The following is a 17582-nucleotide window of genomic DNA, read 5'->3' as shown; positions in this document are numbered from 1 at the left end:
TCTTCGCGCGTACTTACCCGGTGAAATGCTGTACGGTCCGGGGGTTTTCAAAAAGTTCCATTCAATTTTTCTGCAGCTTTCCGCGTCCAATTTATCTGCAGCTTTACGAATCGTCCAATTGAAACACACACAAAAGGTACAAAACGTCGGATCAATAATTGAACCGGTCGCAAGCCACCATATGATTGATTATCGATCCGTTTGGTTGTGTCGCAGTGCGCAACGAAGCCAAAAGCCGGCGGGAAAGAGGGACACACCGAACGGGAAAACACTCACAGAAACAGTTACATTTAACGTAAAATATGTTTATACATCTCACTGGGGTTGTATAGTGAACGTTGCATTAAAATCAAAGCACAAAAGACACGGGAAATGCAACACACATTTTCACGGATTGTTGTTTTCCCATCGACACGAAACCACACAAATGGCGAACGAGCGTTGTTTGACAGCAAATGCCGTTAGCGCATGACAGTTGGTGGTATCGTCTTTTTCACTGACACACCGCGGTTTGTTTATCTTCTGCTTTGGCGCCGGTTCCACGAATATTCGCGTAAATTTTGTTGCGCACTTGGCCGTGGAAGGCTCGGTCGATCGGCAGTCTAGTGGAAAAGATACAATATTGCGCTCAAAATGAGCTCCGATTGGCGTGCAAACCATTCCGACGAGGAGGAAGATGAGCAAGACGACGCTTTTGCCGGCCGTTCGGGGCTAATATTGACGGTGGACTGTGCCAGCTACATGTTCGAGCAGGAGGGCGGTGAATCGGAATCTCGGTTCGTGGAAGTGCTGCACATAATCGAGGCCATGATGCGCAACAAAGTGGTTACCAATGAGACGGATTTGGTGAGAATATGGTTCTTGCTAAATGCGTACCTTTATACTAACCCGTTCCCACTTTCAGGTTGGGGTCGTGTTCTACAACACCAAACATAATCCCGCACCCGAAACGGAGGAGGAACTGCAGCCGGGCCTGGTTGCGCCGCGACAGTGTGCCATCTATCTCCCGCTCGGCGCAACCTCCGTGGAGATGATACGCAAAGTACGGGGAATGCGCGAGTCGGACGACTTGTTTGGCTTCGACGCGAAGTATGGCCACGCGCAAGGCACCAGCCTGTCCAATGTGCTGTGGCTCTGCTCGCGCATGTTTTCGCACTGCGGCTACAAGCTGGCACAGTCTACAATCGTGCTGTTTACGAGCAACGATCAACCGCACGACAGTAGCAGCAGCGAGTATCAGCAGGCGCTGGTGAAGGCGCGAGATTTGCAGCAGAAGGAAATCTTTGTCGAGCTGGTGCCGATGAGCGGTAGCTTCGAGTGCGGCAAGTTTTACAAAGAGTTCCTGTGCACCGTGCTGGAGGAGGAGCCGGACGAGTTCGAGTGTCCGGTGTACGAGCAGTCGAAGGAACGGCTGCTTCATCGGCTGTTTGTGCGAAGCTATAAAAAGCGCTCGATAGCGGGGATCAAGTGGCATCTTTCGGACGATGTTTCACTGGCGGTGAATGTTTACTCGTTGAGAAGGTATGCTTTATGTTTAGTGGGGCTTAAGAAAGGGAGATAACAATGATGATTCAAACCCTCTATCTAGGCGTCCCCGCTACCCCAAGAAAGTACGATTGTTAAGGACAACCAACGAGGTGATCGTATCCAAACGGGTACACGTGTCCAGTACCTTTTCCGATGAGCGCGAGGAGGAAGACACAAAAGTGCTTTTGCCCGGCGAACAAAGGTTTTTATGAAATGTGCAGTTAGTGTAAAGCTTGAACTGATGGAAACAAATCATCCCATTCCTTTTCTCCACAGAAAATCGATCGCTATCGGTGGCGAGAAGGTATCGTTCAAGCCGGAAGAGGTGGCACAAATGAAACAGCTGCTGCCGCCAGGAATACGGCTGCTGGGATTCAAACCGGCATCGGTAATCAAGATGACCAATCATCTTCGCAGCAGCTTGTTCCTGTATCCCAATGAAAGCTACATCAACGGCTCGACTACGCTGTACCGTGCGCTGTACGAAAAGTGTCTCGAGAAGAACCAGGTCGCCATCTGCATGTTGACAATGCGGCGAAAGCAACCATCGAAGTGAGTAAAGTTTTTGTTATTGGACTTTTTTTTAATATTAGACACTATACGTTATACCATTCTGTGCAGATTGGTGGCACTGGTGCCGCAAACGGAGTTGGCGCATGATCCTCTAGGCGAAGCGGATCGGCACTGTGGTTTCCGCGTTGATTTTATTCCTTTCGCTGGTATGTTAGAGCAGGAACCTCTCGTTCTGTACAATGAATATTGATCACTCTACTTTAGGTGATATCCGAAAGCTTCCCTTCCTGGAGGAGTCAGCCACCGCCCCGGAAGTCACAGACGAGCAGACCGATCTGTTTAAAAAGATGATCAAAAAGGTGAAGTTCAAATTTCATCCCACCCACTTTGAGGATCCGTCGTCGCAAAACCTGTTCATCAACATCGAGTCGCTGGTGTTCGACGTGGAAGATGCCGAACTGTTCGATTCTACGCGACCCGATTGCGACCGGATCGATACCAAGCTGGAACCAATTCTGACCGATATGGAGCGCCTGTTTGGAGAGGTAAGGGCGTGAACGAGGGAGGGGTTAATTGTTTCAAAATGGTCGGACTTAAATTGATTCTAAATCCGCATTCCGCATTCTTAGGATGTCGAGGAAGCACCTAAACGACGTCGCAATGAGGGAACGGACCATGATGGCGAACCGCGAACGAAAGGCCCGAGGGTGGCACCGGTCAATGATGAAGAGCTGGTAAATCTGCTGAAACAAGGCAAAGTAAGTAAATGTTTCTTACCCATCGGGGGGGGGCGCAAATGAATTATGCACGTACTAAACCACAAATTTGTTTATCGTTTTGATAGGTGGGCAGCTTAACCATACCCGTGCTGAAGGATTACCTGCAGAGACAGGGCGTGCGCGGAATATCGCAACTGACAAAATCAGGCCTTGTAGATCAGATTTTAGCGATGCAAGCAGATTAAACATTTAAGCTACCATTTTGGTTTACGATAAAATAATTATTCAGATGAATTGTATTGAAACTTTCACTTACTCTTTACACATATTGTCATTCACACTCTCTCACTGTGCTCGTACTCGTCGTTAACATATTTCGATCTACTTTGCTACACCCCAGCCGTACCCTCTCTCCCTCTCTCCTAATGTATGGCACCATCGATCGGCCATTCGGATCATTCTTTTTCCCAGCAGTTTCTACCGCCCAACTATCCTCCAACCCCGGCTGCTCGGATGCTCATCGCAGGGATCGTCAGATGCGTGTTACTTTTGATCGTTTTTCTCGTGTAACCAGGGCCGAAAGATGGGCAGCGTGGACGGGTAGTGCGTTTCCGGCTTGTAGATCGTTTCGGCCCACTCGTTCGTGTCGTCGCCGTCCGCCGTCTTGAACGGGTACGTGCCGAGCGTGATCGGCAGCTGTAGTTTGATCTGTTTTTCCAACGATTTCGGTTCTATTAAGAACTGCAAATTAGAAAGTTAGAAAGTGTCATTACTCGTTAACTCAGGACGATGTGTGCGTTGTAAAAAAAAACCCCCCGAAAAGGATCCTCCCGCCACTTACACAAACGTCGTACTGGATCCGTATTAGATGACAGCCGCGCAGATTGGTCGGTGGCAGCGGCGGCACGTAAAGGGACTCGTTCTGCCATTCATCCCTGTGACCGGCCCGTATCTTGCCCCGGGCTATCACTGCCAGCTCTCGTTTCTCCGTCTGCATCACCTTATCGCGTGCAAAATACTGTATCGTCTGTAAGCAAAAGGGATCGTTCGGGATCAGTTGTGTTGCTTATCCATCCTCTTCGCCCACCTACCTCTGTAAGTGCAGCTTTGGTCGATTTGATCGTCACACTGCTCGCATTCGTTACCGTCGCCGTGATCATGATCGACTCGCCCGGCACGTATCCGCCACGATCGAGTATGATTTTACACTTCACGATGCCTCCGCCGACGCAAGCCATCCCGAGATTATGCTCAATGTTGCATTTAAAAGGATCCTAAAAGACGGGAGACGGGTTTGAAGTACGTCGTATCAAGGGATGGGAGGAGGTTTCTCGCTTATTACCGCCAGATAAGGCTGCTCAAGGTTGAGATCGATCGGATTCATCACGATGAACACCTGGTGGTTCTTGTGTATCAGCCCGGACGGTTCGCGCAGCCCGGCCTTGCAGAAGTACTGCACCCAGCCGTACCGCCCGAGAAAGGTCGACGGCAGATCGACGGGCAGGCCGAGCTTGAATGGGAAGCTGTGGATGCCGGGCGACAGGATCGTTGGCCCTTGGTTGTCGGAATCGCCCAGCAGGCGCATCCGGAAGTCGATATAGTTTTCCTTATCGTACGATCGCTCGTGGCGCGTCGAGCGCACGCGCACGACACACTCGCCAACGACATGGAAATGAAGTCCTGCGCATAGAGCAAAGAAAGAAAGGAACATCAATCAATAATTGTACGTGGAGATGTGTAATATATATGTGTGTGTGCTTCGGCATTGAATTGTATTTATCTGTCCCTTTGAGCTGTTTCTTTTTGCCTTTTGCTTTATCCATTGGCTGACCTTAAATATGATGTCATCCACGCGATCGCGACTCGCGCTTGTAAAACGTGAGTCTTTCGTTTATGATTGAGATAATGTACTTTTTGAAAACAGAAGGCTGCACGTGTGCACACTCAAATCCGGTTGTATTTTATGACATTATTTTTCTTCTCTTTAATGACTCACATAAAAGAGTAACTCGAAATAATATGGAGTCTTCTTGTTAAGAAATATCGAGTCAATTAATTAATGCTCTACAAAATGATCGACTCGCAATGCTTGACCAGCGATGTTGATCGTTCAAAAGTAAACCAACTACGTCACCGACCGACCCCCCTCTGATGCGACTAAAATGGTAAAAAAAAACAAAACTGGAAACCATCGCCCAAAACGTTCGGCAGGCGATGGGGAGGGCCCATAAAGGCGCAGCAGCAGCACATTATATTACACAAGCGCACACGGCGACGAACCCGCACCCGGACGGGCACAGAATGGATGGATGGAAGAAGACGACGTTCGAGCCGCGGCCTCGTAGGTTGAAGGTTAGCGCATTGAACGGACGCCATTGTGACGTTGCGACACACACATACTCGCATTCGATTCGGATTCGGAAACGGCTCCGGTTCACTCACCCAGCACCGGTGTGTCGTCCTGCAGCTCGAGCAGCACCCGCCCGGACAGAAACTGGCCCGGGAAGTACAGCAGCGACGTGTTGTCGAAGAGGATGAGAAATTTCAGCAACTTCCGTGGCATCTTGGCGCCCGCGAGACCCTTGCAGCTGGGGCGGAGGAGTGTGATGTGTCGTCGTGATGTGTACTTTCAGCGCCGCCCAACCGTGGTGTCATTGAGCGGAGACGATGATCAATATACACTGATGGCCGCGCACGGTGGGGTGATGTGATGTGTGCTGCTGCTGCCTGCACACACATTCACCGTTCGACACAAACCCGCGCAACCCTTCCGCTCTCGAGGGCTCCCTAATCGCTGGCTGGCGCCCGATCGCGAAAATACAGCACACAGGGGGGAGGTTAAAATCACTACACTAACGGTTCCCTAATTCCGAGATGCCATTTGCTACGTCCGAACAGTTAATATCACAGATCCGGGGTGCCCCTATGTTAGTCACACTCTGCACAACACTAATTGCTTGCTCGATCGCTTATGTTACACGCGATCAGTACAGGGACGCACACCAACACACACCAACATGGTACGACTGCAAACGTTCTTGCGTACCACCACACGATATAACTGTGCGATCATAACTTCCTTCTCTGGGCCCTCCCGAGCAAGTACCAGCCACCGAACCCGACCGAATGAACAGACAGCCGTCCCATGCCCACTGGCAAAGGTATCGATCACCCCCTGAGTGTGGTGGTATTGGTAGCAACCCAACTGGTAGCCCGTTTCCACCCTTGTCGGGTACGGTTGTGTTGGTGTTGGAGACGATGAAATGATGTAAACCTTCAACAACGTCATCCCCCACCTCGATGGCTGGCTCCACCACCACCACCACCACCACCACCACCGGCTCCTCCTTCCTCCTGCTATTCAAGGGAGCAGGGGGGTAAACTTTATGCTTGATGTTTACGGTTTTCTGTACGTTCGTTCTCTTTCCTGCCGCACTGTGCGGTGGCCCGTAGCATTGCCGGCCCGCTTACACCCACCAGGGCGCATCCGCGGTGTGTGTCGCTTGTCAGCTCAGCTCAAGTCTTTTGTGCTCCCGCACGTACTTCATGAATGAACTCAAAGTAATTAACGATGAGGAGGGGGCGGAGATGGGGAGGAAAATTACATGTTGTTTGCGTTTGCTTGTTGAAAGCATTGAACAAAAAAAAAACCAAAACAATTTTGTTAACAAACCGAAGCGATCTATATGGACTTACAACGTTTAAGTATAAGCACGGATAGAAAGAAGTGTATTGAAAAAGGTTCGTGCCTTGCCGACGAGTTGAAGTCTTTTGTGTTCACGGAATTGGCCCGAGGCCGCTGGGTCAGAGCTTTACTCCGCAGATGGAGTATGATTTAAATAACAATAAAAACAAGTTTACCATTCACTCGTTTATCGAAATAAAAAAAATGGTAAAAGTAAAAGCTATTTTATTATCGTACATGCTGCGATGGGCAAAACATGATTGCAAATGTCACGTTCATCAGTTTTGTTTTACAATGCTGCTTGTTTGAACTGCAATGAGAAAGGTAATAAGTAAGAGTTAATTCTGTTGAGATGCATTCTGTTGAGTGTTGTATGGACCAGTAGCAAAATGATCGTCGTGCGCGCTGTTATCATTTGGTGCTGTCTACTTTCTATTGCTCGTGCTCGTCCCGCTTCCGTGCTCAGAACCATTGGCAGACGTAAAGGATCGCTAAGAGCTGTACCGATTAAAATTAAACGCCAAACAGACGATCTGCATCGGAGATTGATAGGAATCGATCCACCTCATTACGGGTATGCATGATATAGATCGTATGGAATACCATTTAATTATTGATCTACACCGTTGCGCCTCTTCTAGCAGCGAACAGTTCTCTGCCGAACGGCACAGTGACGAGTCGATGCTACAGTTGCAGAAAAAAGCATCCATAGCAGAAATTTTCCGGCACCGGCTGATGGCATGCGGCTTAATAACGACCAAATCTCCCGAGCGCTGGCGCGATCGTTTGATTGCCGAGCTGGACGAAATAGTAACCGAGATAGAGCATCGGTGTGCGCTTTGCAAAACGCTGTACGATGAGCCGTCCCGGTACGATGTGCTGAGAAGCTTGATCGATCCGTGTCCAGCCTGCTGTCGGCGGAAAAACAACAAAAAGCAGCTTCTGCTCACACTTCAAAAAGTGTTGGAAAAATCGCTCGACAGTGAACCGGGGCCGAGTGAAAGCAGTGCCGGAGCGGAAGAGGAAAAGGAAGGTCACGATTCACACATTTGGCCCATTACGGAGATACCGAAGAGTAGGAAGACGCGGAGTACCACCGAAACACCTATGCCACCACTCCCAACGACCCAATCGATCGTGAGTGATCGTGAGGGGGTTCGGGATTTACATACTGCCGAACAGAACCGTAAGCTAAAGACATCCTGGTGGTCCCACCATCCTACGATACAATCGCAAGGATCACTTTACACGGCGGAAACGACATCAAGCGCAAATGAAACGGACGGCTCGGAGTATGATGGAAGACACGAACCGCAAGCCGTGCACGTGATCAATGGACAGCCGGTCGATAATGTGCACGATTTTCTGCAGCAATACATGGACCTCGTGTACGGGGGGCTACCGGGCAATGAGCAGCGGAAGCAGTTTTTTCTTGACCAGCTGTGCCGAAACGCAACCAACGGCAGGATCGTGCTGCAGTGCCACGATGGCGGCGCCGGGCAGCGGAAAACGCGTTTCACCTCCGAGTCCAGTGCTCAAGCGGCCGAAAAAGTATCAGCTTGGCATGTTGGTGAAGATTCCGACGCCGCAAGTAACGTACAAAAATCGCTACTTTTTACTACCCCCTCGTTGAATGGTAATTTTGCGTTTTAAACGACGTTTTGGTTGGGGGATTGGCTATTGCTAACGTTACAAAATGTCTTGTGTGCTTTCAGTGCTTAAGCCCAAAGTCATGGGATGCCAGTCGTGCTGGACGCTTGGTAGAAAACAGGCCCGAATGGGAGGGACGCTAGTATAGGCTGACCATACCGTTCCGTATTCAACGGAACAACACAGTTTTTTTTTAAACCAATGGTGGATAGCCATTCGTATATGCAAGCATTACTAATTCGTCCCATTGTAGGATGTGCTGGTATAATGGACACTGATTAATTACATTATTCTTGCAGAGATTAAGGATTGAAATAAAGAATTAGCTTCAGTGACAGATCGATTGGTGCACGTGTATAAGGAAAATAAAAACCAGCCGCTAGTGTGGTTATTAAGCGAAAGAAAATACCACGGACTATATGGTATCGAGAGCACTGGATATATGATATATATGATATAGAGAGCACTGGAGCAGTATCATTTTGCGACCAAGAATTTTGCGACCAAGAATTATGCGACCAAAATCTAGATCGCAAAATTCTTGCTCGCAAAATGCTTGGTCGCAAAATTCTTGGTCGCAAAATTCTTGGTCGCAAAATTCTTGGTCGCAAAATTCTTGGTCGCAAAGTTCTTGGTCGCAAAATTCTTGGTCGCAAAGTTCTTGGTCGCAAAATTCTTGGTCGTAAACGAATTACCCCGTCCATCGATATCCAAGTCACAAACCTTGCTGTAGACTAATTGCGATGAAATGCATCGCCAGTGTAAACGGCACTTAAGTGTACACGTTCGTCCTCGTGCGATGTTCAAATCGTTCACATTTTAATATATGTTCACGCTTAAATTACTCTATTTTCATCCACAATAAAACCCATTAGCTGAAATCTGTGCGAATAATGGTTAATTTACCTAAATTTTAGCTGCCCTTTTGTCAGATCATTACATTTCATTTTGTCAGCATTTCATCGCCGTTCAATATTGACGTTCGTGTAGCAGCTGCTACAGCGCTGTCAAAAAGCGGTCAGTGCAAAAAACCGGCGCGTTGAGGAGCGTGAAAATAACGTGAACAGCGTCGGCAGATTTTGGGTGTAAATTCTTTAGTTTATCGATAAAATTGCTACACTAGCACGAAACGCACCACCGAGTGAACAGCATGTCGTCCGACATCAGTCTAGAGCTGGTGGATGTGTTGCCGTACACGCGCGAACAGTGCACCGCCGCCGATGGCTCGGACACGCAAGGTTTGTGTGTGTGTGTGTGTTTGTTGGGGTGGTGCGGCGGCATTCCCGTACGCAAACATTGCTCAATTGATTCCTAAATTTTTACATCCTTTTGCTGTGTTGTAGAAAAATGTGGCATACTGGAGAGGAGTGCAATCGCTTGGTATGCGCGCGGATCCGTCCTGGAAGTGTTTAACATCAACTCCACCTATAAGGTTATTTCACACAATTTCCATCCATTCACAAGGTAAGCGGAACGCATCCTCTACAGCAGTAGGATGGAATTTCATGAACGGTGGTTACCGTTGTCCTTTCTAGCAAATCCAAACCATGCACAGTGCAATGTGTGGAGGAAGTGGACGCTTTCGGAGGCAAGCTACTGGCGGTCGGACTGCGCCTCGGCATCGAACAATCACAGATAGTGTTTCTGACCGTGCGAGGCGGACGCGAGGTTGGACGGATCGATGTGCAGGAGGATGTGAAGCTGCTGCGCTACCTCGATCCCAACTCGTGCTCCAACGGGCTGCTGAGCAAGTATCAGGGTTGCATAGCCGTCGGAACGGAGGATGGGAAAGTCATCCTGGTGGACACGTGCTTCAAGCGAGTAAAAACCGGTAAGCCAGGCGCTCTCAAGCTCCTCTCTTGAGCTGTGTGTTTATCGAGCATCTTTCTTCGTAGCTTTCGGGGTGGAAATAGCAATGAACGAACCCGGCAAGCGCCAGTGCCACGTTGAGTTTTCGCGCGCGGACCTTAAGCAGCTGATGCAGAACCAGGAAAAGATCCAGGAGCGCGGGCTGTACTTTGGCCTGCAGCTGAGCCACCCGGAGGAAGCTTCGGTTGAGTGCATTCTGGACATTGTACCGCTGAAGGTGGCCTGTATCGGGTTCGCCGACGGTACCGTGCTGCTGTGGGATCTGGTCGATCACTCCATCATGCATCGCATCGCCCCACCGACCGGCGACTGTTCCGTGGCGGCACTGAACTACGTGGAGCCGAGCGACGACCCGAAGGCGTGCCTGTACCTGTGGATCTTTTACGAACACGCGGAGGAGGGTGCGTTTGCCTTTCTGCACATGATCATGTGCGAGGAAAAGTACAGCCAGCAGGGCACGTTCGTGTACGACCAGTTTCTGTCCTGCTCGGCGCGGCTCAACCTCACCAGCTACGATCCGGGCAGCGTGCCGCTGAACGTGCAAACCGTCACGAAGAAGGTGTCCCAGGAGGACGAACCGATCACGCTGAGCGTGCTGAGCTGGTTGGGCTCGAACGGCACGACGACGGTGCTGGTGTTCGATCTCAACCAGTGGTACAAGGCGGAGATGCCGTACGAGTGCGACTGGCAGCAGGAGTTAACGCACACGGTTGTGTTTCAGCTGAAGGAGGGCAGCTTTCACGCCCGGCTGAACGAGCGGTCGTTGATGCTGTTCCGCTCGATACAGCGACCGGAAGAACATTTCTATCCCAGCTCGTTGGGATTCGGTAAGCTTGGTTGGGTATTTACGTGAAGAGACGTCCATTAACCATCGTGTTATTGCATCTCCTTTCTCCCCGATAGATATTAAAAACTTTAATGGAATCAATTGCAGCACGTACCGCTGGATCGGGCTGCAGAACAAGCTGCTGCAGTATCTCGAGCAGGACGGTGCCAATGCCGTCATACAGCCGGCCGCCCTGTACGGGATGCTTTGCCGGGCCGCCCTGCTACCGCAGTTCCACGAACCGATCTCACCCTCGGATGGGATTGTGCGCGAGCAGCGCGAGTTTGTGCTCTCGCTAGCGCTCGAATACAACTGCCACACGTTTCTGCAGAGCTGCATTGATCTGTGGGCCGACGGCAGTCACCTGGGCGCGGAACCCGACCAGGGCGTGTCGCTGTCGACGGTGACGGACTGGATTTGGAACCGGTCGAAAGCGCTCAAGTCGGTGGGCAATCGAATGCTCGCCCTGCTTATGACGGAGCAAACCGGGCGCAAGCAGGACTGCCGCACGCAGGACGCCCTGTCGCAATGCACCCGGCAGATGAAACAGCTGGCGGAGCTGTACCAAACGATCATGAAGGAGTGTTTGGAGTTTATACCGGAAAATGGTAAGCTTTTGGAGTGGTTGGGCGACAGTTTGTTGACAATTGCAGCAAATTTGACCCCGTTTTCTCGTCCTCCCACAACAGTTCTGGAACGTCTCACGAAGGAATCGGCCACAATATCGGCAGCCGCGCAATATCAGAACATTCTGCAGTGGCTACTGTACGTTGGCATTTTGCCGGAAGCGAACGAGTTGGACGAGGAGGAGCGTGGTAACGATGGGTCGCAGCTAGTTCCCTACCCGTACACACGGCTCACCGAATTCTATCGTCAGCGGCGGCGCATGCTGGACGACGAGAAGAGTAAAGCCATCCCGGATTTGTCCACTTCCGGCAAGCTGCTGTTCATCGACAACTACCTTGAGCGTGAGTTTGATCTCGAGACGGTTTGGAAAGCGTGGCACGAGGATAGTCCCGCCAACAGCCGCTCGCTCTATCCGCCGAGCTCGCTGCAAAAAGCGTTACGCATACTGCTCATTCCCGAAGCACCACTCGAGCGGAAGCTTGTGCTGCTGCTGTACCTGTTCATGGATGTGATAGCAGCGATCGATGATGATGATGAACGGTTTTGCATCGTCGCCCGTCAGCTGGAAAAATTCCCTCGCGCGTTCAACGTGCCGATCGGGCAGATCGAGCGGGTGCGTGCCTTCTGGCACCTCGACCACGGCAATGTGTCGGAAACGGTCAGCGAATTCCTGTCGCCCCTGTCGAATGCGATCGAATTCCCGCAGTGGCATCGGGAGCTGGCGGTGTCGGTTCTGCTGCGCCTGGACGCTCCCCACCTGGCGCTGAAGGTGCTCCGTGCGCCCGGGGCGCCCGTTGCACCACAGCTCGAGCTGACCACGCTGGTGCAGAACAATCTGATCCCGGAAGCGTTCAGCCTGCAGCGCCGCACACCGCAACCGGACGGCCGGCAGTTTGTGTGGTTCGTGGAGGCGATTATGATGGCGGGCAAGCCGGCCACCCTGCTCGAGTTCGCGCTGAACGACGAGGAGAAGTATGTGCTGCGGAGCTATCTGCGCGACTGTCCGGTGGATGCGAGCGACAGTCTAATGCTGGGCCATCTGCTGCAAAACTTTGAGTTCGTGGAGGCGGTCCAGCTGGTCGATCGGTTGGGCCGCAAGCGCAACGTGGAGGTGCAGAAGGAAATACTGGGCCTGTACCATAATGCGCTCGATCCGATGAGCCAGCAGCTGGCGTACCTAACCTACCAGCACGGCAGCGAGCTGGAACCGAAGCTGGCAGTGGGAAGCGATCCGGACAATCCGTCCCCGGCGAGCGCGCTGGAAACGTTAAGCTCGAGCCTTATACGCAACAGGGCCGATTTCCGGGTGCGCGTACTGCATCATTCGATAACGGCTATTAAGGATGCGGCCATCCGGACGGGCCTGCGGCATGAGCGTCCGTTTCTGGAGAAACCAAGCCTGGGCGTGTTCCAGTGCCGTCCAACGGTGCGCAGCCTGAACGTGTGCTACCCGGTACGGTTGGACCCGTCCATGAACAAGCGCCGGCAGCGTGACTGGGACGCATCGGAAGAGGATCTTGCTAAGGGCCGGAACCAACCGCAACCGCTGCTGAATGAGGAGGATGGCTTTGGAAATGCCAGGAAGCGGCGTTACCTTGGCCCGGATCGTATGGACACGATCGCCGAAGGTGTCGGGCGCAGGAAGATAACGAACTTTGACGTTCCCGTGCCGGTTATTCCCGAGTTCCGGCCCATGAAGCCGAAGTTCAACTTTACCGCCGCCAGTAGTGCGGCACTGGCGGCGGGTATGGAGCGGGCAACTCGGTCGGACAAATCGACCAGCCATTCGCCGAGCATTTTCCTCACCACGCCACCATTTGCCAGGAAGCAGGAATCGAAGCAGCAGCAGCAACAGAACGGTTCCGAGATGGGCGATCCCGAGGAAGGAAACGACGATTCGTACACACCGCCCGGTATCCTGAAGTCGACCCATTCGGTACAGGGTCGGGACAGCTCGCCCCTGTCGCACGATCACCACGGCACGGTTGCGGAAGCGGAAGAGAAAGTACTGCGCTTTGATTTGCCCGCCGGTTCGACCACGTTCGAGGATTCGTGCGTGGTGGACGACGCACAGCACTCCAATGATGGGGTGATGGAGGTGGCCACTAGCGATACTGCTACCACCACTCCCGTCGTACGCCGTGATCTTGATTTGTCGGGCATTTCGAACGATGACTTTTACTCGCCGGAAGTTACAATGGAGCAGCACTGTCTGCAGCAGGTGCTGGCGGCGGGCGGACCCGCTGGACGTCGGTCCATACATAGGTCGCGTTCGGGCACACCGGGTGCGGGTCTGCCGGTGGTAGAGGGCGAAAGTAACATAGCCATCATCATTGAAGATCACATGGAAGATGAGTGTGGTGGTTCGAGCAAGGTGGACGGCGACGAGCAACAGGAGCAGCCGGACGTAGCGATGGAAGTGGACGAGGAAAACAGTCCGTCGAAGGAGAGTGTGTTCGTGATCGATGACAGTGATGCAGAGCAAGGGAATGCTCAGGAGGAGGAGGAGGAGGAGGAGGAGGAACAGCAAGAGCAGAAGGATGATGAAATCGTGATCCTCGACGAAGAATCCAATCACCGGGAGCTGCAAACCGGCTATGAGTGAGTACTGACGGGGTGGGGAGAAGGGGTTTTCTAGGTGATCAATACATGACCACTATCTTTCTACAGGAGTCAATGCATCGACACATTCCCTCAGCAGCAGCTGCAAGTCGTCGCCGAAGACGTAGAATCGGTGGCTGACGAGGAGCATTTGGAACAGATGGCGGACCGGAACGACCTGCAGGAAGATGCGTACGACGAAGCGGACGATGAGGAGGTGTCTGAGGAGTCGTCCTACGAGGAGGAAGACGACCTCGACGACGAAGAAGTTAGCGATGACAAGGATGTTGGCGGGCAGGAGGATGAGGACAGTGTGCTGGAGGTGATCGATCTTAGCGACGAGGAAGAGCCAGCCGAAGCGAATCCAGATGAGTTTGTCTTTAGCTCTTCACCATCCTCGTCCTCGTCGTCCTCTTCGCAGGATGGAGATGGCGGTATGCCTCCACCGGGCGCGGTTGTGTCGGGTAATGTGGCGGCCGAGCGCAACGAGAACGAAGGTGGTGACGTCGGCAATGCAGGCGATAGTCCCGGACGGTGGCATTACGGGGAGCTGCATGCCGACTCGAACGTAGCACATCTGTACGCCGACATCGTGGACATCGAACAAGTGGCGACCGGTCAGGAGCACGAGCAGGAGGAACTGGCGGTCGCGAGTACCAGCCCGGACGATATACAGGTACCGACGACATCGTCCTCCACCCATCGCACCGAAGGCGGGGAAGGTTTAGCCGCATCGGAAGCGCATGGCGACGGTGAGGCAGAATCGTCCGAGGTGGAAGACTTGTCGGTCCAGCAGGCCGAGGAAGCTGGAGATGTGGTGGCCGCACGCGATCTTTCCGTTGCCGGAGGCGAGCAGTGGCCGGACAGTGTGGCCAGTTCGAGCTCGGGCGAACGTGCAGCGGCTGTTGCTGCTGCTGCTGCAGCTGCTGCACCAGCCCAGCCGGCACCGGCGGCCAGTGCTGCCGCACCGAGCGCAACGCCGACCGCATCATCCCCTGCAGCGCAAACCCAAACTGCCACAACGCCGGAGAAAGTGTTCGGGCAGCCGAAGAACGCACACGAGCTGGAGGTGCCGGCGATGAATCTGTCCGTCAAACCGGACGAAGCGCACGGTTCCAGTCGCAAAAACAGCAAAGGAGAGGAGAACGGACTGACGGAGGATGCTCGGGCGTTGAATCTGTCCGCTGGGCAGCAGGAACTGGCCGCACAGGGAGCGTTCGATGCGGACGATGGGAATGTGAGCAGCAACCAGGAGGAAGAGCAACAGGACGGGCAACAGAGCGCTGCTGGCGAGGGAGAGGACGGTGCAGCTTCCAGTGCGGTGCAGGAAGCACACTCTTCCGATGAAACGAAGCCGGAGCCAATGGAAAGCGACGAGATGGAGGTAGATCTGCGTGTATCGGATGATGAAGCGGCGCCGAAGCAAGCGCCCACTGATGAAGGGGAAACCGTTGACGAAACTAAATCAGAAAAGCAAGACAATGGTCAGTCCGCTGGCGTAGTTGAAGCTTCCAAACCGGTGGCACATAAAACCGTCCATCAGGACGATCAGGAAGCATCCACCTCGACGCCTCGCACGAACGTCAAGACCCGGCTAATGGCCGCGATGGAAAAATCGACCACACTCGTCGAACAGTCCAACACGCCGACGCGTCGCCGTAGCGTTCGTGCCACGTCCGTCGCGCCGGAATCAACGAACACTCCCATTTCTCCACTACTTTCGCGCAGCCGCCGGTTCACCTCCGTGGACAATCTGTCCGGTACGCCGGAACCGACGCTACCGCTCACACCGCGCCGGTCGACGCGCGGTTCGTCCATGGTAAAGGAGCTGTTTGCCGCCGGGCTTACGCCCCAAAAACGAGCACGCCGTGCATCGCATGCCTCCAACGACACCGGCGAGCATCCCGATTCGCTTGCGAACAGTCCGACCGATTCGGTGGTAGAACCACCGGAACCGTCGGAACGATCGTTTGCCAGCTCCACGGCTAGCAGCACGCGGCGCGCACTGCGCGCCCGAAAATCGACCCTTCCACCGCCGACAACAGATTCGGGCGCAGCGGGGTCGTCCGACACACAGCCGGCCGATGTTCCACTGCTTGCCGATTACTCCTCGAACCGTCGGCTAACGCGCCACCAGCTGGCAGTGATGGAAAAGTCCATGGAAACGATCGCCAGTGGGGCGGGCACTTCGCGCCGCGTGTCGGTGGATCGTAGAAGTAGCCGGGCTGGTTCGAAGGATACGGCCCGGGAAGCGGCAACCGATGCCGGGGACAGTGAGCCCGAATCGATCGTCTCGAACGTGAGCAATCAGTCGTCGCTGCGGTCGACCCGTTCGCGGGCAAGCCGTGCCACGACGACACGCTCCAAGCGGGGCAGCAGCTCCAAACGGAACGATGCGGATGAGGAGCGGCACGCCGATTCCGACTCCGATCAGTCGTTGGTGTACGCGAGCAGTCAACGTTCCGCCATGGGGTTGGAACCGATATCCGAGGAAGGTGAGTTTGGTGGTGCAACGGTGAAAGGATTATTTTTTAAACTTTCTTTGATTGCAATCATCGTTCCAGGTGAATCGAATACTACGCTCACCGCACGCAAGCGTCGCGGACGGCCACCGAAGAGCGCGAAGTAGTTGCTCCCCGGTTTGCTTGCAAGGAAGCAACCGCTAGCAATGCCGTTTGGGCAGGAGATATAGCGGAGTAGCTGCGGAGGTCCGTTTGTCGGTGTATAGGATTTATGTATAAAATTGTTGAGTGTCCACATCACTGTAGGGCGGACTTCATCTTTTGTTGCAATTAGAATAAATGTGTTTCATTTTCATACTCGTACTTTTTTACGTCTTTGGCAATCTTTTTTGTTTTTTTTTTTAATCTGGTTGTTGTCCGCCTACGACGAATTGGTCGGTCGGTCAATGGTTGCTTCTTTTCTTATTAGGCTGAACAACTGTTGTCGGGGCCAAGGCCTGCTGATGATGTACCACTACTACTGGGCTTTGACTTATTGATGACACATAGCAGGATAGTCAGCCCCCCACGACGGGCATGCTGTTGAGTCGTGTTGACGAGTTGACGACTGTGCCACCAGACCGCACTCTTGCTTCTCAATTATTAAAGCAACTCATCTTGGCTTTACAAACAAAATAAAACACGCACTGTTTTGCTTTTTTCCGTATCCTTGTACATGGAAATAAAAATGGACCACCAAAGGTCGTGGAGCGTAAGAGGATGTGTAAGTAGGGAAAGGGGTAAGCGTGTAACTAGAACACCGATAGGAGAGAGGAGAAGAGAGAAAGACCCTGATCTGGTGAAGAAGGAAAGAGAAACATGTTTGGATACAATTTATTGCCTTTCTATACGAATTTTCTTTTGTTTTATGCATACTTATAATGTTGGTGTGTGTATAAGATAGTTTAAAAAATATAAACCACAGTAGAGCAATACATAGTTGAATAAATTACCAATTACGTACGAGTCCGTACTTTCCGTCCTGATCTTGTGGCGTTTTTTTTTTTTTTTTGCTGACACACACACAAATACGCGATCGCGCATGCTGTCGCGGGCGTTAAGCG

The 17582-nt window shown here is 52.5% G+C and overlaps 4 protein-coding genes across 5 annotated transcripts; 3 read left to right on the top strand and 1 right to left on the bottom strand.

Moving 5' to 3' along the window:
• Window positions 1-204: 204 nt before the first annotated feature.
• On the top strand, window positions 205-3230 carry LOC121591141 (X-ray repair cross-complementing protein 6). The gene is made up of 8 exons (XM_041911550.1): window positions 205-846; window positions 905-1521; window positions 1589-1729; window positions 1804-2079; window positions 2149-2246; window positions 2305-2585; window positions 2670-2798; window positions 2885-3230. The coding sequence occupies exons 1-8, from the start codon at window positions 634-636 to the stop codon at window positions 3002-3004; spliced, it is 1875 nt and encodes a 624-aa protein (XP_041767484.1). The 5' UTR covers window positions 205-633; the 3' UTR covers window positions 3005-3230.
• LOC121591145 (arrestin domain-containing protein 4) lies at window positions 3020-5949 on the bottom strand. Its single transcript, XM_041911554.1, has 5 exons — window positions 5202-5949; window positions 4102-4439; window positions 3851-4033; window positions 3601-3786; window positions 3020-3500 (listed from the first exon to the last, which is right to left on the bottom strand). The coding sequence occupies exons 1-5, from the start codon at window positions 5320-5322 to the stop codon at window positions 3303-3305; spliced, it is 1026 nt and encodes a 341-aa protein (XP_041767488.1). The 5' UTR covers window positions 5323-5949; the 3' UTR covers window positions 3020-3302.
• A 536-nt stretch (window positions 5950-6485) lies between these two features.
• LOC121589124 lies at window positions 6486-8405 on the top strand. Of its 2 annotated transcripts, none has more exons than XM_041907790.1 (3): window positions 6486-7018; window positions 7089-8080; window positions 8160-8405. In XM_041907790.1, the coding sequence occupies exons 1-3, from the start codon at window positions 6834-6836 to the stop codon at window positions 8240-8242; spliced, it is 1260 nt and encodes a 419-aa protein (XP_041763724.1). In that variant the 5' UTR covers window positions 6486-6833; the 3' UTR covers window positions 8243-8405. The 2 variants fall into 2 exon arrangements, with proteins under 2 accessions (XP_041763724.1, XP_041763723.1); XM_041907789.1 differs by having other exon boundaries at window positions 7086-8080.
• Window positions 8406-9112: 707 nt separating this feature from the next.
• LOC121603597 lies at window positions 9113-17543 on the top strand. Its single transcript, XM_041932571.1, has 8 exons — window positions 9113-9332; window positions 9438-9558; window positions 9630-9925; window positions 9990-10790; window positions 10867-11397; window positions 11479-14017; window positions 14087-16512; window positions 16582-17543. Exons 1-8 carry the CDS (start codon window positions 9245-9247, stop codon window positions 16644-16646), a joined length of 6867 nt encoding a protein of 2288 aa, XP_041788505.1. The 5' UTR covers window positions 9113-9244; the 3' UTR covers window positions 16647-17543.
• The last annotated feature ends 39 nt before the right edge of the window (window positions 17544-17582 follow it).

The sequence above is a fragment of the Anopheles merus genome, chromosome 2R (genome assembly GCF_017562075.2).
Source record: "Anopheles merus strain MAF chromosome 2R, AmerM5.1, whole genome shotgun sequence".
Classification (NCBI taxonomy): domain Eukaryota; kingdom Metazoa; phylum Arthropoda; class Insecta; order Diptera; family Culicidae; genus Anopheles; species Anopheles merus.
This window is presented reverse-complemented; position numbering and strand designations above follow the sequence as displayed.